Source organism: Anguilla rostrata, chromosome 9 (assembly GCF_018555375.3).
Source record: "Anguilla rostrata isolate EN2019 chromosome 9, ASM1855537v3, whole genome shotgun sequence".
In the NCBI taxonomy this organism is placed as follows: Eukaryota; Metazoa; Chordata; class Actinopteri; order Anguilliformes; family Anguillidae; genus Anguilla; species Anguilla rostrata.
Window position 1 is genome coordinate 30,727,547 of NC_057941.1, and position 22,531 is coordinate 30,750,077.

A 22,531-nucleotide genomic window follows, 5' to 3' on the forward strand; every position below is an offset into this window, starting at 1 on the left:
GCATACGGGCCAGAACAAATTTATACACAGGACGTAAATTTACAAGCCCTTTGATCTACACCAAGGAGGTTTACAGATCTATAGCCTCTTTTCATCTGCACAATCACAATATAATGCATGCAAATTTCGGGATCACTTCAAAGCTGGTTCAATCGCCCCAGAAGCAATGAGAGATGCAGCAATTCAACAGTGCCTTTAATTGGCAGCAATTGAAAGAGTCTAAAAATGTAGAGAACAGATGCATCTAATCGGAAGTGAAATGACATCAGTCACATAAGGAAAACCCATCGGAAATGCATCATTACTTCTTACATTGATTTGCTTTTAAAGTAACAACCTGGTTCCGTCTGGGGATGCGTGTTATCATATTCGGTGAAGTCTATTCAGTGTAAGCATTTGGACAGTGACACAATTTTTGCTGTCTTGGCTCTGTACTCCAGCACAGGTTGGAGTAGTATGTACAAAAAAGGGCTGCAATTCTCACATGGATCACTGGATGAGGATGTAAAAAAGAACCCTTAACTTACAGCTGACTGCACTTTAAGCGCATATTCATAGTTTCAATTCAAATCCAGTGCATTGGAGTAGGGAGCCAAAACACAAAAACTGTGTCACTGTCCAAATACTTAGACTGAACTGTATTTTCTGAACTGAAAACCCATTTTAATTTATTGACTAGTTATAAACAGCACAGATTAAACTGTACCAATCATTCAACCTTAATTACTCAAGGGTACAGACAAAATGCCCTTACCAGAATGACAGCAACACAAGACAGATTGATGAAAAAAATGTTTTATTCCTTTTTTCATCTCAAGGTACATTATTACGAAAAAACTGTAAAAAAACAAACAAACAAAAAAAACAAAAGACAATCACAGATTTTTTTTCTCCATTTTTAAATGTACAAAATTTAGATCCCATTCCTCCAAACCCTTACCCAAAACCCCAGCCACGGAGAGCATATTAACCCTTTCCATGTTCAGAACAAATTACAAGCTTTTTGTACAAAAATATTACTTTTAAGATTTTAAGTTAATGTGAAGACGTTGTGTGTTATGCTCATAACCTGATTGGATGTGTTGGGGGGGGGGGGGAGAGCAATGCATTGTACATGATTAAGGAAAAGGAGGTGAGGGTGTTACAGAGAAACAGACACACACAGCTGTACTTTTGACCACATGACCTGTGTGCTGACGCATGGTGGAGGTGGGCAGTAACAGCAGAGCATAATCCAACACACCATCGCCCATTCACCCCACCTCCCCCAAAAAAAACAATAGAAAAAGTGTCATACACGCACACACAGACACGCACACAGACGCACACACACACACACAGGCGAATGCATGCATACACACCACACATACACACGCACACACAGACACACAGACACACACAGGCGAATGCACGCACACACCACACACACGCACACATACCCTACTGCGAGTGTGTGTGTGAGGGCGGGGTGGGGGGGGGGTATGTGGCTGAGGAATGTGTGTTCCTGGGATGTAACTGAATTATAAACTGAAAGGTGAAAGTGAAGGACACTGCACTGCAGAGACCCCCCCTCCCTGCCCCCCCAGTCCTCAGTCCTCCAGCACAATAGGCTCACTGCTGAGGGGCGGCAGGATGGGGGCAGGAGGGGGAGGGGGGAGGACCTTGACCTTGAGGGGGAAGTGGGGTTTCCTGGCAGCACGCCTCATCTCAGTCTGGGTCAGAGCCTTCCTCAGGGCTCTGAAACAAAGAGACCCCACATTACACTTCACACACACAGCCCCGAAAACACACACATACACCCCCGAAACACATCCAGCAAACACACACAGCAGGCAGGAAACTACGCATCACACACAGTTACACACTACTGGAACACCATATACACACACAGACCCCACATTACACTTTACACACACAGCCCCGAAAACACACACATACACCCCCGAAACACATCCAGCAAACACACACAGCAGGCAGGAAACTACGCATCACACACAGTTACACACTACTGAAACACCATATACACACAGAGACCCCACATTACACTTCACACACACAGCCCTGAAAACACACACATACACCACCGAAACACATCCAGCAAACACACACAGCAGGCAGGAAACTACGCATCACACACAGTTACACACTACTGAAACACCATATACACACAGAGACCCCACATTACACATCATACATACAGCCCAGAGAACACATCCAGCAAACACACACAGCAGGCAGGAAACAACGCATCACACACAGTTACACACTACTGAAACACCATATACACACTGCGATCCCACATTACACTTCACACACACACATACAGCCCCGAAAACACACACATGCACCCCCGAAACACATCTAGCAAACACACACAGCAGGCAGGAAACTACGCATCACACACAGTTACACACTACTGAAACACCATATACACACACAGAGACCCCACATTACACATCATACATACAGCCCAGAGAACACATCCAGCAAACACACACAGTAGGCAGGAAATTACGCAGCACACACAGCAGGCTGTAAATTGCATGCCAAACACAGTTACACGCTACTGAAACACACCAAATACACATAGAGCTGACATTAAATAAGACCATCTCCTCACACAAACACACCCACCCAAACACATACACACACACGCAGCCAAAACACACCACACAAAGCACACCCGTTAAATTTACACACCACACACATGCATACACGCACACACACTCACAGGCATTTTTAATGGAAAAATACAATGTAATTAGGGATAGCATTTTTACGTTCTGTGATACTGTAATACAGATATAAAGTGATCGATGGTAAAGAAGAAAATGAACATGTCCTTTGGTCCACAACCTACAGATGAGAACAGATGTTTGGAGAGCTATACCAGGTGGAATGTTTGCAGAGGTTTAGCTGATAGTGTTCAGATAGAGACTGGTTTTACCTGGTATATTTAGTCGCCACAAACACCACTGGGGTTGGGGAGTCTCCTTGGTTCACCTTCTGCCTCTTGACTAGAGATTGTGAGGTTGTCCGCATGCCTGAGGTAAATGGTCTCCCATTGGTGGACAGCTCGGCACCTCCCACCTGCAGCCAATGATAAAAAGGAGTTTTGGTTTGCAGCCTGTGCAAGGAAAATGTATTTTAAATTAGGAATGAGGCTAGCAGCTCCCCAGAGACCAAGGAAGACCCACAACAGGGCAGTCAAACCACAGAGAGAGTGAGAGTATGAGTGTGTGTATCTGTGTGTGTGTGGGTGCATGTGAGAGAGAGAGAATCACAGCAGCAGCAGACTTTCACAATAGCAGTAGCATTAGTGCTAGTATCAGTTTCACTTATAATGCTAGCATTAGCCACATCTCACCAGTGTGGTGCTGAGAGGGGGGAGGGAGGGAAGGAGAGAGGGAGACAGGGAGAGAGAGACAGAGAGGGCGAGAGAGTCACACTCACACTTTCGAAGGGCCTCTTGCCCAGCAGGTTTGAGGCACCACGAGGCTGGTTGCCTTGGTTACCGCTCATGGCAGTTGTCATGCTGCTAGGAGCCTTGAGCCGTAGCGGAGCCTGCAATGCTGTAGAAACACAGAGGATCCAACAATTAACACCAGAAAGCAGGCATCATCGCATTTCACACATCCCACAATGCTTTGATTTGTATGGAGACATACCACCAGGGCTGTGGCACTAACGTTCACAAACGCACAGGCGCACAAACGCACACAAGGACCGGCACACGAGCATGCCTGTGCTCTCTCACCCAGCTCTTTCACTATGGTGGCCAGGTCCGCCCGGGGCGAGGCCCTGGCCTTCACAGGAGCCTTCGAGGGCTTAGAGAGTCTGATCATACCTGGAGAAGAGACAGAGGGGAACAGAGTGAGAGACTGAACATGTGCAGAACGGTCACACAGACAGCCAGGCCAGCAGAGGGCGCAGCGCTCCTTACACTCGGCTTTGACGGCGGTGGAGTTGATGGGGACGTAAGGGCGGCGGGCGGCGCGGCGCGGCTGCAGGACGTCGTGGCACACGCGGCGCGCCACGCGGCTCAGCTTGGTCGTCTGCAGGATGAAGGTCTGCCGGTTCTTGGCCAGCAGCTTGGCCCGACCGGCGCTGATGGCGTACGGGGGCATGCCCTGCGCCTCCGTCCGAGTCATGTGACCTCTGGGCGCCGCCTCCTGCGGGAGAAAAGGGTCACAGTTATGACAACCTGAGAGACATCTGTCAATCATACACTCTTGTGATTTTAAAGCTGAACCACTTACATGAAATTTCGCATCAAGATTCTGTGAATTGATCAGCATTGTGATTTACATGAGGTACAGGAGACAGAAAGGGTTCGGGCTGTGCTGTTAGAGGTACCGTGCTGGGTCGTGCGCCGCCCTCTAGCTGTGTGGGGGTCTTCAGTCCTCCATACTTCTTCCAGTAGATCCAGCACGACGCGCACAGTCGGCACTGCATGCTGGGAGGCCCCCAGGCGTACCACTGTGGAGACTGTGCAGCTGCAAGAGAGAGGACACCAATGATACTGGGCTGGCACAAATTAAACACTGATAGTAGGTGTGCTGATGGGAGGAGAGACCAGTAACATGTGGTTGGTAATGATTTGGTAAACTTGATTCAGATATGATTTGATAAACTTGATTCAGATATGATTTGGTAAACTTGATTCAGATATGATTTTCCTAAACATTTCAATGTGAAAATAGGGTAAGGCTACCCTATGTACAATGTTTTAGAGAGAGCTGGTAATCAGGTCAAAAGTCAACGGATAACATGTAAAATGTGATCAGTGCAGGTGACAAATAAAAATGGAGGACCGTTGACGGGTTTGCCCATCGGAAGCTGGAGTCTAATTGGCTAACGCGCGACTTGTTTTCGGCGCTGGTGATGGAGGCGCACTCACTGAAACAGCTCTCGCAGCTCAGGATCTTCTGGAACCCTGCCGACCCGTTCATGCCAGGTTTGGTGCCCGGCGCCATGATCTGGTTGGGGTTGGGTTTGGTGCTGGTGGGGGAAAGCAGGGAAGTAGTAAAACAAATTACACAGTGTAAAGATTTTGGAATAAAACGGAAATGTACTGAATAGTGATATGAACCTATGACTAAGAAAAACTACAGAAGGAGCTGAATCTGTTCTGGTATGAGGGGGAAAGCACAGATCCTTTCTCTCAGAAGCGCATCATGTGATTATTTGATGTTCCCGGTAAGTCCGCTGATAGGCAGGAGACAGGAGTACCCAATACAGAAGGTGCTTACTAGGTAGGGATGTAAACCTGCTTCAGTTTGCTATCTGCTTCCGCGGCCTTGAGACGTTTCTGAAGAGAAAAAAATGACAAAGCAAAACTGGAATTAAAACTCTGTAATCACCCTGCATGCAGCCATGCGCTCCTGAATGAGGCATATTATTACACTCTGACCTGGATTCAATCACCATTTTTCAAACTCTGCCTAATCTGACTATTTTCTGCACAAACACTGTTTGGCCACAGTGGCATTGGCAATGTGCACAAATGTTGACTGAACCCCAGCCACTAGGTGGTATACTACTCATTCAGCAATGTCTACATACAAGGGTATTTATAGAAGTGGTAGGAGCATGACTTTAAAAACAGGAAATGGGAAGAGCAAATATGACCAGCAGAGCAGTAGCAGAGAGGAGACAGACTCGGGTGTCTGGTGGGCGACTGTACTGAACCCCCTGATCTGCCCCATGCCAGGTGATCGCGCGCACAACCTGTTGGATGTAGCGGTCCGTGGTCTTCCACATGTAGTAGAACTGCACAATGCTGGCCAGAGACTTCCAGGGAAGCTAAGAGGGGGGGAAAGAGGGTCACTCAGAACTGCACCATACTGCTCACCACCCCTCGCATATTACTGCTGTTTCATCCTTCCCCATGGATGAGGGTACAAAAACAACACCCCTCACTGGTATTTGACCCTTGCTTCCACAACACCATCCCGTACACCCTTAACCACTATCCCTCAACCATTTAGCCACTACTGCACAGTAAACCTTTAACCACGATTCCACACTACCACTTAACTGCAGTATCCCCTTAACCACTAATCCACAGTACCCCATTAGCCAGTAGTCCACAGTACCCCATTAGCCAGTAGTTCACAATACCCCATTAGCCAGTAGCCCACAGAACCCCCTTAGGGACGAGTGGATCTGAGCCACAGCTTGGGAAGAACTGCCTTGCAGGAATGGAAAGGTTGAAATACTGGAGTTTTGGTGACTCACAAAGTCCTGCCGGATGTCAGTGAAGTCCTTGCCGTACTTCTCCAGCGCCTCCTCGAAGAGCATGGCCTCCGACGCTCCCCACTCCTCCATCTCATCCCGGCACAGCACTGGCCCCCCCTGGGGTGCCAGCGCGCACATAGCCTGTGCCAGGTCATACCCGCTCCGCTGCAGTGTGTCCATGGCGTGGAACTGCCGGGGCAGAAATGTGGAGTGGACTCAGGGACAGCCGAAGTAGCAGCAGAATCTCACAAAAGCAGCAGCATTAACTGTCCACAGTAACGTACAGTAGTGGGAGTATTAGCATCAGCAGTAACGTTAGCATTAGCAGTAGCATCATTGTTACTAGTAGCGTTAGTATCAGTGTCAGCAGTAACGTTAGCATTAGCAGTAGGAGTAGCTTCAATGTCATTAGTAGCGTTAGTATCAGTGTCAGCAGTAACATTAGCATTAGCAGTAGGAGTAGCTTCAATGTCACTAGTAGCGTTAGTATCAGTGTCAGCAGTAACGTTAGCATTAGCTATAGTATCAGCGTCACTAGTAGTGTTAGCATTAGCGGTAGCATCCGTGTCACTAGCAGCGGTAGTATCAGTGTGAGCAGTCACATTAGCATTAGAGGCAGTAGCATCAGCGTCAGCAGTAACGTTAACCTCAGCAGTGTCTCACCAGTGTCACGTCTCTGGAGGCGGCAGCAGCACTCATATGGAGACTCGGCTGGCGGATGGAGCTGCTGCAGTCGAGCGCGCGAGCGAACGTCCCGACGGCACTGGAGGAAAAACAACACAGAGTCCACTCTCAGGACCTCCACACAGCCACAACACAGCAGTTTCAACTGGAGTTTAAAACGCCTACAGCACCGTTTCACTTTTACAGCAGGCAGAGCACAGATACTCCACTCACCGTGCCACCACTAGGAACTGGTCAATTTGTGAGTCCTTTAACTGGTTGTCTGGGTCCCACACCTTGGTCTCCAGCTTCTCCTGCACACGGCCATCCAAATCCCCTACACGCAACCATTAAAGGGGATGAACTCCATGGGGCTTATAGTTATTTATCCATCCCCACAGAATAGCGAGCAAGATATCACTGATAATGCATCAGGCCAAAAACATTGCTAACATAAGCATTCAACTTCACATGTCACAGTAAGTGGCATAGTATATAACAATACAATAAGTATACATTCAGTGCCAAAAACATTTTACTAATACCATTACATACAATGTGCACAACAAAGACCTATGGCCTGAACCAAAATAGTATACACAACAAAAATGTAGTGAAAGCTACTGTCAATCAGGAGTACATGGGTCTTCATCCCCACCCACCTTCGGCCAGCCTGTCCGGAATCTCAGCCTGGTACTTGGATCCAACCCTGATCTCCCCCTGGTCTGCTAGCAGAGTCTTCTGGGCCGGATCAAACACCAGTGAGTAGAAGAAGGAGTCCTGAAACAGACATGAATTGGTTCTAAAATATCCATCCAACCAGACGACAACTTTTTAACTCCATGTCTGTTAGGTGCTGAGCCCTAATCCGGGAAGAGTACCAGCAACCTTCCGGTTCTTCAGACACGCCACACTGATGCCAAAAACGATTTCAGCAGGGTCTCACCTCTTTCTCCAGGTATCTGGTGAGCAGGTCAGTCTCATTTAGGAGCGTGACGTTACACTTCCCCCTAGTGGAAAGAAGAAGCAAGGTCAGGAAACACAGGAAACTGGAGGTTAAGTCCTACTGGCACCCCGCTGTGGCCCCATTCTGCTCTGAAAATGAGGGCAGTACTCAACCAAATGCACTCAGACTCTAAGGAGATTCGCAATTCAATCAAACTAAAAACCAACCTTCCTGCATTCTGTAGTTGCACAATTGTGTCTTCCTGTCATAGAGATACACGAACAAGGGGAGTTTTCTGGCTGTAGAATGATAGAGGCAGAAATCAAGAGGTTCCACCCAATGAAAATTAGTTTTTACTGAATTGTTGACACAATGGGCTGAATCTGATTGGTCAGGCAGTAGTAAACATACCTTTTCAACTGTCTGTTTGGATCACATATTTTTAGCAAGCTCAATATAGTGTTACACTATATAGACAATTCGTTTATTTTTCCCTAATGGAGTAGGTAAGATCCTCTGAACTGTTTTGTTTTTTTTCTAAGCTTAGGTAGATTGGGATGGCAGGTATGCCATCCCGCCAAGTTACGCCTTGGCGGGGGCATGCCCCATACCTATACAGCACCGAGAGTTTGGCACTTTTCAGGGTTCCCCACAGAAATAACCACAACAGCCACAGACACTCAGCCCTTAAAAACATTAAATTCTGTACATTCTCACCCCATTTCAACAGACAGAATTCATAAACAACTTCACATGTCCACACAATAAAGCCCCAAACTAAGGGGATTTTGCGTTTTCTCCTTCTACTTTTCATTCTTCTTCTTCTTCTTTTTCCTGCCGCCTATCCCACTAACAACATGTCTCCCCATTGGACACTTTACCGACACCAGCCAAATCTTCACCTACACGACCCAATCAAAAACTCGCATACACATGCAAAAAACCCATACCTTCTTATTCTGAAACATTTCCAGTTTCAACAGCCAGTCTGTTGTAGCCTAGTGGCCAAGGTTAGTCTTGGAAACACGGGGTCCTGGGTTCAAGCCCAGCTAGGGACATGTTTCTGTAACCCGCTTTTACCCTCACTAATAATTGTCTACTACTTCTCAATTATTGCTTTTCACCATATCTACCCGCTGTTCACCAAACGTATACACTGCATTATGACGTACAGTCTGCACGTTCTTCAGTTATTAACCGGCTACAACATTGCAAAGCCATATGAATTCAACGGGAGCTCTTCTGTGCTTACTGGCCTGTGTTCTTCTTTAAAACTACGGACAGGTTCGCTAATGATATTTCACGCATTGCATAGCTATGTCGGGTGTGCACTAAAAGTCACAGACTGGTAACCTCGGTAAGGATTGAATCCCGCCTCGCCCTCGGGCAGATAATTTCCTCTTTTACACTAATGTTTTCTTACGCTTTTATATTTTCTTTACCAAAACTCACTCACGGCCACCCATATGCATTTCATGACGGCAAATGTATTCCTTTTATTAAACAGTTACACCAGTTCACCACTGTGCCATTTCTACTAACTATATTTCTTCACTTGGCTACCGTACAAAACCTTCTTATCAGCAAACGCCACGTTTCTACATTCATGTTACCTCGCCCTGTTCTCTATCTAGCCACATACACACAATTACTACGTATGTACGTTCTGCAACTCCTCATTAAAACATTACATTTTAAATCATGACTCACTCATAATTATAACTACTACTACTACTGAACATGAGAAAAGCACACCAATGCAATTGATTTCACATGTAACTTAACCCTACATTTTAATGACTAATGTTTTATACAGACTGTTATATATATCATTCGATAAGGAAACTAAGCTCGCTCATGGTCACTTCATTTACTGCGTACTATAGTCTGTGATCATGTCAACCTTCCCCTACATGCCCATTCTGCTAAAACATATTGTTTCAACTACGCAATTTCATAATTTCTCCTAATTTATCTCACACTGTTGTTATTTTCTCATATGCAAAGCCTGCTGGGACATACGAGTCTGCTCCTATTCTCCACTATCAAGTATTCCGGTTCTGGCTTAGCAAAACAGCGAAGAGTATTCCTACCTGCAGATAAGCCTATCAAAATGCCTTATAAACCTTACAAACACTAAAACTGCATCTCCACGAAATAACAGACAACGGAGCAGGACAGAAGGGTGCACAAGTTGCGACCTAGGGAGTTCTAATTCTACTAATTCTTGTTGATTCTTTTGTCAATCAAAGCTAGTTGGATGGCTGTCAGATCCATGAGTACATACACTGGCCATATTTCACCTGCGTTTCTGATGTGTTTACGCTTACGCCACCGCACCCTTCTGAACTGTTTTACATATATAGCAAACCGAAACTGCTTAACGGTACACGCTCATGTGACTGTACAAATTCACACAGCGATAACCATAATCCACAACGTTTCTTACAGGGTCACTTCGCATTTCTCACTCTCATAATAAAACGCTTTGCAAAAAGAAATGACATCCCATAAAAAACATGGTTTTCAACATACAAAAATGCCAAGTTACTCACACATACAAGACATACACCGTCAAACACTGCCAAAATCCAGGCCTGCCATTAAAAGTATTGATATCAAAATGATGCCAAGTTACGGTACTAGAAACAATATAGGCTATCTTGCCTCACCAAAATTAAATAAGATGTATTCCAAAGCAATGCTACCCAATATTTCCTCAATTCTTTCAAGTCACTTGGCCCTGTCTGCATAAGCATGCAGTACATGGACAGGCAAAACATGTGTGTGGATGGCTTTCTCACAGTCAAGATTGATTGAATAGGCGTCTATATGTCCAATTTCTATTGGTATGTATGTATTTCGCTGCCCAGCGTTTCTGTTGCGTGAATGATTGTATGTGAATGAATGAGTTATAGATGGTGTATGTCTTGTATGTATGAGTAACTTGGCATTTTTGTACGTTGAAAACGTGTTTATGAGATTCTACATACAGAGTTTGTTGCTCAGGTTCAAGTTAAACAAGGTCACAAAACTTGCTATTATGCAATAACTGTTCTTTATTTTGCAACAACCCTCTCAGGAAAGAAAATACCCAAACATGTAATTAACATTGAACAACAGCTTTATTTTATTTTGTCAACAGATTCTGTCCTGCAAGAACATGCCAGTTATATTGAAACTATACTCTTCCCTTTTTTGGCTTGCGTGCCATTTTTTTCATTATTACACAGGTCTACATGAAACAGAAACCACAAATACAGCTTAAAATAGACATCCAAAAAGAAAATTCTTTATTTAGACACTTAAATGGCTATGGTCTTCTTCGGGCAGCTAACGTGCTGCAGTGTTAACCAGTTTAACCAGGTGCAAACTCTCCTACATGTATATAGGAGTATAACATTGAGGAACAATTGAACTCGTATTAATAGCAAAACACATTAAATGCATCAGACTATAACAAAATACCTGATATACCAATACAATTAATTGAGTGGCAAACTGTAACCCTTATAATTAGTGGCATAATCTACTCTGAAAATCCTATTTTGAATGGCCAGTGTTTGCAACTATCCTATTCATTAACTACATTTTTGCATAGCACAGGCCACGCATATTGTACATATTGAACATAGACCATGAGTACAGTATTTATTTGATTCCTCCTTAAATCCAGTATAATGGCATTACTCATTCTTTGGAACTTTTTTCTTGGACATCTGTTAAAAAAGCCATAGAGTGTGCATATCCAGTGGGGAATTGTTTAAGTATGCACTTTTTGCACATGTGTACAGGCTTAACCTATTAAACGGTGGGGGCTGTAATGCTGGGGAAAGGTAAACATACTCTTTGGATTGGTTTTCCTTTTTAAAAAAAAAAAAAAAGGCCCCTGGGCAGCACAATTTTGAGGCCACACCTTTTCCTGTTTCTGGGGAGGCTGGGTCTTGTGACTAGACCCCTTGTTCTAGATTCTGCTTCACAAAGGGAAATTTTTTTTCTCTCTAAAAATAGAAAACATTTAGCATATGCTTAAATGAGTTCCTTTAAGAGTGAACAGCCATTGGGGCATCTCAGGCTACTTTCACCTTAAGGCTCAGGCTTAAAAAATGACAATAAACTGTAATAATAATCCATCTTCAGCAAACAGCCACACTGCTATCATTACAAGCAGGACTGAGGCTGTAAAGTGAGGAAGTATGGAAGGTTTGTGAGCGTGGCATTTGAGTCAAGCTACTATTTGTGTAGTGTGTGACGAGTTGTGGAACATTGAGGTTTCAGTATGTGAAAGACAAACAAGGTAAGCATGCTTGTGGTAAAACTACAGCAAACAAGGACAACCATAAGAAAAACTAGTTGCATGAAAAAAGCTAAGAACACTGATTAACAAATATAAAAATATGGTAAGTGAACACAGTCATTACTACAACTGAACTGCTGTTACAAACAGTTCTATCTGCACAAAAAATTAGGGACCAAATGAATCAAATGTGAACTCTATAAGGTCTAAACCTCATTTTCATTGTGAAGCACCACAGCTATGTTCAGACGCACCAAAAAAAAAAAAAAAAAAACAAGCAACAAGCCCAGCGAAGGCACCACTGATGAAATGCACTGAATGTATTATTAAAATCAGCATGAGATTTTAGAAACCACAAAATGTCGGCTCAGAGTTAAACACAGACGGAAGAAATGCACTTTCATACACAATACTGCACTTTAAATTTCTGAACTTAACTCAATTTAGCTCATGACAAGAGTAAAGCATTTCAAGCGCCTTCAGTTTAGCCAACCCTTCAGGACTCCAGACAAAGTTTCTTATCTGGGCTGTATATCTTAAGCCAGGCATGGCAGCCTTTTGTAGGCCACATCCCATAATACTTCATCGGTGGTCACTCCTTCTCCAAAAAGAAACATTGTTTTTATTTCACTTTGACTCAGTGGAGAGCACGACTTGGTTTTCTTTTCACCACCACTATCAGCAGAGCACATACATACATGGGTTTTTTTTTTTTTGCATTTTCCCCATTTAATTCATCCATTTTCATTAACTGCGCGAATATCTTGACTCAAAACTTGGCTGATTGCGTAGGTTGTGTAAAACATTGGGCTAAAATAATTTTAAATAAATATAAAGTAAAATTAAAATAAAGTAATTTCAAATTAGATTCTTAATTTTAAGAATCATATTCCATCATTATTATGCAAGCACTGTGTGAACCGCTTCTCTATAGTAGCACTGACATCCAATAAACTTTGATTACTTCAATGTGCCAAATGTAAAAGGGTTGGATGTGTGAGATTATACGAGTGTACTGAACAGCTACAAACATTAACCAGTCTTATCAATTTTAAAATGCAAGTCTGTCTGTTAAATTATATTCAAGTCATGCATTAAATAGGGCAAATAAATTATATTAGAGTTTATTTGCATAAGCAGATGTTCCTCTTGTAGCAGAAATTAGTATGCTATTCCATCAATTTGTTGGTAGTTCATTAGGTATAACAAAGTATCTGAACACCCATCTATGTGACTGCACAGTGAATTTGAAACAAAGCTCTGAAAACACTGGAACTGGGAGACTCTGACGAGGAAACATTTGACATCTCAATCGACTCTAGTTCATGGGTGTCAAACGGCAGTCCTGGAGGGCCACAGTGATTGCAGCTATTTACGATTTCCTATCAGTCAGCAACCAGTTAAGACCTTCAGAATAATAAGTGTGGATTATTAAGCCAATAACCATCTTAAATTAATCATTTGTGCTGAAATACACCGAAAACCAGCAGACAGAGCACACCACCAAGGCTGGATTCTGACACCAATGCGCTAGATGGAATCTCAATCGACGCATCACAAGTTATCGTGTGTGTGTGCGATGTGCGAGTTTATCGCACGTCCGCGAGACAGGAGGTCGCCGTGTATGCACACGTGCCGTGAGAAGTTACGGTATGCGTTTACCCCGTTGGGCAGGGCATGGGGGGTTACCGTATGTGAGTGGCGGGGAGGGACTCAAACTGGCGAGACAGGAAAAGCTCCCTGTGCTTCAGCTGGTGTTTCTGTGACTCCGAAGACGACGGCTGTTTGGAGTCCTCCTCAAACTCCTCTGTAATAAACACATGAGAAACGTTAGTGTCACAGGGGGCTACATCACAGTCACCATTGTGGGCTTCAGCTAAACCATAGGCCAGTTCATCACACTCCATCACAGACCTGAGAAAGACAGTGCAGTGCAGCCCCTAGGGCAGCCAACCACATAATAATCCTCTCGTATGGCCAGAGGTTAGATTCCCCACCATGGCAGGGCCCTATGCTAACATTTTTTCCAAGGAACACACGTGAGTGTGGAGAACAAGTTGGAAATTTCAGGAGCACATGAATGCATCCCAATTAGTATGTGTTTCAATATTATTTTTCCAGTTAGCACACCAATTTTCAGGAGAAAATGCTCCAGAGATGGGATCACTGCAGAGTTCTGCATGGTACTTTCTCCAGTATGATCCGATAGATATCTGCTACCCTCTCAGCTCTTCCCCATCTGAATGCAATATGAAAAAAACATAAGGAGGAAGAACTGTCCGCAAAAATAAATAAATAAATAAATAAATTTTGTTCATGTGTGCTACTTGCATCAGTCAGCATTCACATGCCACATCATTTAGTGCTTTTTGCGGTAATTATTTTTCCATTTCTGATACTTTGATGCAAAAAGTATGCCTGGCCACATCAGAGACACTTGCAGCTCAAAGGTATTAATACCAAAGCAATTAGAAATGTGGGCACCCGGCCCTTCTACATGAAGAATGCAGAGGGCTGTGATGTCATTGTTGCCATAGGCAGCAAATTAGCATTACTGAATTACTGGGTCGCTAAACATAGCTGTCCCAGCTATCGCTGAGAGAGCTGAGCCTGGGTGAGAGGAACAGTATTTTTATGCATCTGTGTTCAGCAGTGATCAGCACTGTCTGTCCCCCGTGTCGGACTCCGCCCCTGTAACCATCCACAGGAAACCTTGACAGAGTAAGCCACACCCCTATCACTTAAATCCTTTTAATGCCACCCAACCCCAGCACCTACCAGCCTCTTCCATGCACAGCAACCTCTTAATTCTGAGGCTCCCCCACAAGAAAACACACATATCCACACACACACACACACACACACACGTGTGCACACTCACACCCACACAGGCGCGCGCACACACACACGTGCGTGCGAGTGCACACACACCCACACTCACGCAGGCATGCACACACGCACAAACATACACACATGCATGTACACCAGCAGAAGCAGACACACAGATATGAATAATTAACCCACTGTGTGCCACAGAACACCAGGACACATCAAAAGACTCTTTTGTTCTGTTCATGGCCTCAGAGGGAGGGGGCACAGATAAAAAAAGCAGACTGGGCAAAAGGGGGGGGGGGGCGAGGAGTGGGGGGGGGGGTACAGGAAGAGGTGGGCCTGGCGGTGGGGGGAGGGATTCAGAGAGATGTAGACCGTGCAGACAAAGCTGTCTCTTGCACACTAAGAGCGAAGTGGTGGCTCGTGTCAAGAGGATGGTTACAGTGTCTAATTCCCCCACCCAAAAAAAAGAAAAAAAGACAAACAAATAAAAACATTGGCAAGCATAATATCCCACACTTCCAAAACATCTAATTTAGAAACTGTGAAGAGAATTTGTCAAAACAGGAGAGTTGTTCTGTGCCTATAGATATGCTTTTCTTTTATTGTCAAAGCAAATGTCATTGAAACCTCTATGTAGCTCTACTGGGCTCCACCTCCCACTGCGACACCAACAGACAGAGAGAGACTGTGAGGTGCATTGGCACAGACTTGAGGACGAGTGTGTGAAAAAATGATGAGAGTGGGAGTGTGTGTGAAATGGAGAGATAGATGCAATGTGTGTGTGTGTGTGTGTGTGTGTGGGTGGGTGTGTGAAAGAGGGATGGAAAGGAGGTTCGTACAGAATTGGGGATGAGTGAGGCTACGTACTTGCATTGTTGTCTGCCAGGCTGTTGAGATGAGTGGGGATGTCTCTCCTCCTGAACAGACACACAACTTTGGCTTCTACATTTCCATTTGCCGTCTGAGAGAGGGGGGAGGAAGAGATCACTTCAAGAACACAAAAGAGAAATCTTGGGTTTCCAAGAGAATTTTACATGTCATCACCACGCTTTGTTTAGTTATGCTGCCCTTAGAGACTGCTTAAGCTTGAGAAACTTGCCACACAGAATGTAGCAATGACACAATTTTTGATCTTTTGGCTCTGTACTCCAGCACGTTGGATTTGAAATTAAACAATGAATATGAGGTTAAAAAGTGCAGGCATTCATCCATACTGGGTGATTGATACTGCACAAATGAGCAAAGCGATTCCCCTGCTCTGTCGCTGTGAAAGATTACAGTGTACATACAGTATAACTCTGCATATACCGTAGGTAACCGGATAATAGTCTGCTTGGCTATGAGAAATAAACCCAGCAGGAGGATGCTAATCGCAGATCACAGCAGCTTGCTTTGGGTCTGTATTGATGCCAGCATTTTTAACCTCAGAGTGAGGGGCATATTTCCCATGATGCAATGAACCCCCTTAGGTCTCAGGATCTTACATAATGACACTCAACTCTCGTGACATTATGTAACCAGGTCTGCCCCAGAAACCTGCCACTCTCTTTATCCCATGGACTTCTGGGTCCTGTTCGACTGTTACCACAGTAAGGACAGAACACTGACACCACTGTAGAATAAAGAATTCTCCCTCACTGGCATGGAAAAACAATCAATTGTCAATTGTCATTAGGGGAAGTTGCCCTTTCATGTGTTTTTATTGTTCAGCTGTCTAATCAGGTAAACACAGGGCTCGAAATTAACTTTTTTACTTGGTAGCACTGGTGCTCCCAACTTCAAAAAGTTAGGAGCACCAGCAAAAATTTAGGAGCACCCACCAAAATCAAATGTAAGGAGCACCAAGCTGAATGGCCAGCAGCATGTTGTCGAATAAATGCCTGACCAATCGAGCCTGAATTCTTCGTTGCCACACATTTGTCACGGCATTTCTTGTGTTTCGCGCTGCCTCCGTGCTTAGTTAAACTCTCACGCTTAAAGAGCATATTGCAGGTTGGAGACCCCAGTGAATCAATGTGTAGGAAAATGATGTAGGAACTAGATTTTCATAAAAATATATACTTATATATACACTACAGTGACTTCTGGAGTCGTTTGCATGAATGCATTCTGTCGCCTCGGATGTCAAGACATGAAAGTGAATGTTCGCATAAAAACATAATGAATGTGTTTGAGAGGATATATAAAACAGTTACAATCTGACTATTGGCCTGTTATATCCTATTTGTTGCATAACAACGGTCCAAGTCCAACTACCAAAGACAGTTCTGCTTGACAACGGTAAAATATGCCCAAACGGTCACGGAAGAATATTTCAATTTCAGGTGATTAAATCGATAAAAATCAATAAATACAAAAGTAACCATATATAGTCATTGTTGGTAACCCGTTGTATATAAGTGGAATAAGCCCCTCCGGGCTGTCCCGGTTATTAGAAAATAATGTAGGCTACTTCGATGGTAGTATGGGGTTACAGAAGAAATCATAGGACAGATGGACCGACGACAACGTTGCTTTTTCATACGTAAGTGGGCTAATTTGCCTAATCTTCGTGGTTCCTTTTAGTTCCTTGAAAAGCAGTTCCTGGGACTAAAAGTTCCGGGTACTTTTGGTGGAAACGCGGCTTTTGTGATAGAATTTTACTTCCGCATCTAAAAACGCCAAGGGAGGAGAACCAGCGGAGAACTGGGCAGGTGTCTTGGTGAGTGACCAGCGTTAGCTTATAGATACACGTATATATCTATAGACATCTATGTGCGTTAGCTAACAATATCTAACGCTGTGTTGTGTGTTCACATCACAACATTGAAAAGTTTGCTATGACAATAGCCCTAAGATATGTCAATACAGCAGTGAAAACGTTGCTCACTGAATAACGAAATATGCGAGACAAAGTTTTCAAAAATGATACCATGTCATTCTACAGTCAATATCTGGGACTAAATCTTGAATAAATATATAAACTTACCATTGGTTTTACGCGTAGAGATGTCCCTTTTAAGACTGAGTGGTCATATATTGTCTTGGACAATCCGTTTGTGAAATATACGCGCATTTGTGACGCCTGGGTACCTTCCAAAATAGCTGTGTGTAATACCACACTTGTTGTTTACGGCTTTGTTGCCCTTTTAAGTACAGTCTGGCTTGATTGACAATTCATTTATTCAGTAGGTGAGAGTATACTTTCTAACTATGTATAACATGTCTAATTTTGCTTTTGGAATAGCGTTTATAGGTCAGTGTAACCGAAAGTTTTCTCATCATCGCATTCACTTACGAATTCACTCTGTGGTAGCAGTAAAAGTTGCTGCACCTGACGAAACATTGTCAATGATTTTTTGTTTTAGCTTTCGATAACGCTAGCTAACGTTACCAGTTTAGCTAGTTACTTAGGTAACGTTAATAAATTGATCATAAACGTTTGTCTTCAGGTAACACTAGTTAAGGCGTTAGCTCTCTGTGTCACGTGACACTGGAGTGCCGTGAAAGGGAGTGATTGAAGGCTAATATTAACCAATCTAAAATCAGCATTAAAGTTAAGAACGTCAAGCTCACGTTTTATTGGCTAGAATGGTCACTGTCAGCTCACAAGGTACATACTGAGTGTACTAACTAGCGAATGTACAGAGAAAGGGACGTTCGACTGGAAAAAAAAAAATCATGTATGTCCCACAGGGCTGCTGGCCACAGTCAACGCCGGCACAGTCCAAATCTCATACTAGACCATTGGGCCAATCCACACACTAGGACAGTGCTTTAACAAGAAGAGACACCCAGCAGCCTCCAAAAATACAACACGTGTTTGTATTATTACTTTTCCTTTATATTATTACTTGTTCCTTTGTCTTATTGTTGGTGTTATTACTGTTCTTTTAGTTGCAAATTACTTTTAACCCAACGCATGAAAGGCGCTTTGCAAATAAAATGCATTATTAGCATGTTTGTTATTGTATTATGTAGCCGGGGGGGAGCTCTCTCACCTTGCTGAGCTCCTCGATTCGGCGGATCAGGTACGGGTTGCTGGAGGAGTTCTCAAAGTACACATAATCTGCAAAGAGAGATGAGGGACAGGAAGAGGAGAAAGGGAAGTTTAAAAAAGACAGGATCAGTGCACTACCGAGTGAGTGACAACAGAGGACACACTGATGCTCCACACATACATACAACCCCCCTGATGGGAATGATTATTCTCTGCAAATATTTACAAACACGTGACCAAGAACGTTGACATAAGAAAGTCTGATGGGAACCCACATCTAAGAGCTACATACCGAGCAGCAAGAAACAGTCCACATTACCACTATGTGTACACAATGCAATACGTATCCCGATAAGAGGATTACGATACAATGTGTACCCCAATAAGGTGGTCACGATACAAAATGTATCCCGACACACATGAGGATGCGAGTTTTAATAGTTTTAAAAACCAAATCTGATATAACTGAGTAAAGCATCAATCAGTAACAACAGCTGTTTAGAGTGAACAGAATTTTGAAAAGGCTTTCCTCATGTAGAAATTCAGAGCATGTATACTTGTATAGCATGTGATAGTGTTTTTATACCCACTGAAATGAGGAAGCCCGCAGTTACCATATCCAGCAGTAGGACACTAATCCACAGCAGATCATTAATGAGAAAAGCCTCATGACAAGCGCGTGCAGAAAGGTGTAATTAATGTACAGGATCTCTAACCTGTATCAAATTTAGGATGATGAAAATAATAATTAATATAACATTAAGCTATATAAACTGGTTGTTTCGATTATAAAAACCCTGCCCCAACAGAAAGCAGATGGTTTTAGCAAATTCATTTAGAGAATAATTTGTGAAACAAGAGGCTGTGAGCTTAATGCTCATACTGTGTGACCACTAAAACCAGTGGATTAACAGCCGTTTTCTGTCCATGCTGTCGCTTTTATTGTCGATCCATCGATTGCCCTGTAAACGACTTTATAAAAACAGTCTGCCAAAGAAATGTGAAATGATGTTCGTATTACGTGTTCAGCAACACCGCGGAGGCTGTGTGATGTGACACCGACACTGTAGCCTAGTCATTTCTAAACCCTAGCGCATTTAGAGTGACCGCTCTTGTGTCTTAAGATTCTCAAAATCGGTATTCCCTCGTTTGATCGCGATTTGAAATGAATGAAACATCAATGGGAGACATACGTCATCACACCACACACGTCGACTGGATTCATATGCACCCCTTCACAGGCATGTTTGGAGTGTGCGCGGCGGACAAAGCCAGGCGTTGCAGACAACTACGTCCACAATAAACTTCCTTACAGTAGCCTATAACACAGCTACGTACAGTATCAGGTGTTTTGAAGCTTGCCACGGGTTTGGTCCCACAGGTCCTAAATAAGAAAGGTTACAATTTTATCTGGCCAATGTACAACAATAAATGACCCATCTACACCGTGCTCTAGCATATCACGTTAGGGAAATTTCATAATTAGCGTGTGAGCGTGCGCGCGTCTTCTACTGTGGCCATATTTTAAAATGATAATTCTTTGCCGTAAACAATGCTGCTACATGTTTAAAAAGAGCGGCGTCCGACGAACGTTACATATGTAGCCTAGACTATACTGATTCAGTGATTCAAATATAAAAGTTAGCTAGCTGTCCTACGAACTTTGCGAGCTTACAAAAAAATTCCAGCTAAATGCACTTGCTAACGTTTGTAAAACCCTACTCAGGATTTTATGCAAACTGATCTTGCTTTATAGATAGCCATCGTCCAGCCTTTTAGAAGAATAAACGAGACACAAAAGTTAACGTTAGCTAATGTTAGAATTACCAGCCGCATAAGTAGTAATTAAAGCAATTTACTTACCTCCAACTCTATACATGTTAGCCGCCATTCTCTGGTTCTCTTATGAACACAGCAGCAAAGGGATTCCCCGCTTGCATAAAAAACGCCGATCAACTGCTGCGTATCCCACCAGGCGAAACAAAGCCGGAGCACCCTGAACAGAAGCAGAACCGCGGCGGGGAAAAGTTTAAAATTTCTGTTCCAGTGTTTTCTGGGGGTTAAAATGTGTAATCGTAACGTTTCAACTGGAACAGATCTCTCTCTTTCTTTAGATCACCCACAAAATACAATCGCACACCGCCCTCGCTACCCAGTCTGATTATCACTTCACTCTTCCTCTCATCCTCTGCTCTCAGCACCATCCTCCTCTTCCTCACCTCCACTCGTCGCACACACGCCAACTCGCCGAACGAGCCCCCTTTCCCCCGCCCCTCTTTCTCATACAACACATACATACGCACACACACTACAACGTCATCTTCGGATACTTCGAAACACAAACGTCACTCGGCAATCTCCGGTAACTTTATGAATACACTGAAGTGACCTCGACATGATGAGACCAATTTCCTATTAGTTGCATCGTTCATTTGTTATAATAAGAAACTCTAAAATTAAATTGTGTATGCTATGCATTTGTTGTATAGTTTGCACTTAATTTTATTTATTAGCAAATACCATTGAGCCTACTTTTAGGAAAAAAACATTTTGAGAAAATTGGAGTACTCTGTCCTTCTTTAATACAGACATGGCATTAAATGCCCAATGAAGCTGCTTGTAGAAACACAATGAATGGACAAAAGCCATGGAGTGAGAGCTAAAGAAATATTAATATTAATGATCTGAAACCATATTTATCAGATCTACATTGTTCAATAGTTATGTTAAAATTTTAATCACATTTAATTCACTTAGCAGAAGTACTTATCAATGGCGACTTACAATGCAGGAGATCATCATTTTAATCAGTGGGCCAATATTAGGATTAAAATCAGAAGTTCCCAAAACATTACGCCAACATTGGCCAATGGCAATAGCCTCACGAAATAATACAAGCTGACCTTTAGTGTGATTTGCTCTATGACAAAGAATACTGTACATGGCTAAGTGCTGGGCTATTTTAATTCTATGGTCTTTGGTCAATGACTAATAGTGACTAATAGTCTCACATTAGGTGTATCCAACTGTGTGCCAGTGCTGGTAGTTAACATTGGATTTATTTGACTACACAATTTCATTTTTATTTTTTCCTACTCCTAAGTAGCTTCCCATAAGGTATTTATGTGTCTTCATTAATGTATTAAAAATAAAAACCTGATAAGTTTTGATAATTGATGAGGATTTACCCTCCTTTGTATTTAAAAGCCTAAATTGGGCTAAATTCCCTCTGTAAAAGCAAACCATAGAATACTTTGTCCAACATTGCCCTCTACTGATCTTTGTAGCCGTAATTACAGTTTTTGCCAAACCCACTTCATATGTGCATATGACAGTACGTTTAATACTGTAGTTGTCAGTACAAACGAGGGCCATTTGTGCAAGACACCGAATCATTCTTTTGAATTAAAAAAAATATTTCTAGAAGATCTAAGCTAAATGACTGGGCAATTGTGTGATCCCTGTATGTTTTCAGCCAAAGTTTTTTTTTATGTCCTCAGTCCTGCCTTTTAGGTTCAATTCAAAGAATTCTGTGGAATTCACATTTGGATGCAAAACTAATAGAAGCACA

General features: G+C 43.2%; 1 protein-coding gene across 5 annotated transcripts; it reads right to left on the minus strand.

Moving 5' to 3' along the window:
- Positions 1–779: 779 nt before the first annotated feature.
- Positions 780–21,302, minus strand: LOC135263548 (metastasis-associated protein MTA2-like). 5 transcript variants are annotated; one of them, XM_064351717.1, is made up of 19 exons: positions 21,180–21,302; positions 20,824–20,956; positions 18,962–19,029; positions 15,849–15,942; positions 13,836–13,953; positions 7,850–7,913; positions 7,566–7,683; positions 7,138–7,240; positions 6,904–7,003; positions 6,241–6,429; positions 5,731–5,805; positions 5,253–5,311; positions 4,901–5,001; positions 4,357–4,496; positions 3,944–4,172; positions 3,758–3,847; positions 3,454–3,572; positions 2,948–3,090; positions 780–1,737 (listed from the first exon to the last, which is right to left on the minus strand). In XM_064351717.1, the coding sequence occupies exons 2-19, from the start codon at positions 20,849–20,851 to the stop codon at positions 1,590–1,592; spliced, it is 1,986 nt and encodes a 661-aa protein (XP_064207787.1). In that variant the 5' UTR covers positions 20,852–20,956; positions 21,180–21,302; the 3' UTR covers positions 780–1,589. The 5 variants fall into 5 exon arrangements, with proteins under 5 accessions (XP_064207787.1, XP_064207788.1, XP_064207790.1 ...); XM_064351718.1 differs by having other exon boundaries at positions 21,113–21,251; XM_064351720.1 differs by lacking the exon at positions 21,180–21,302 and adding an exon at positions 21,134–21,153.
- Positions 21,303–22,531: the final 1,229 nt, after the last annotated feature.

What these genes read in the sequence shown, in the direction of transcription:
- LOC135263548 (XM_064351717.1), bottom strand. Translation starts at nt 20,851, where the DNA reads ATGGCGGCTAACATGTATAGAGTTGGAG. An exon ending in CCAGATACCTGGAGAAAGAG is followed by an intron (nt 7,684 to 7,849) that starts GTGAGACCCTGC and finishes TGTCTGTTTCAG; the next exon opens with GACTCCTTCTTCTACTCACT. An exon ending in GAGCTGCGAGAGCTGTTTCA is followed by an intron (nt 4,497 to 4,900) that starts GTGAGTGCGCCT and finishes TCTCTCTTGCAG; the next exon opens with CTGCACAGTCTCCACAGTGG.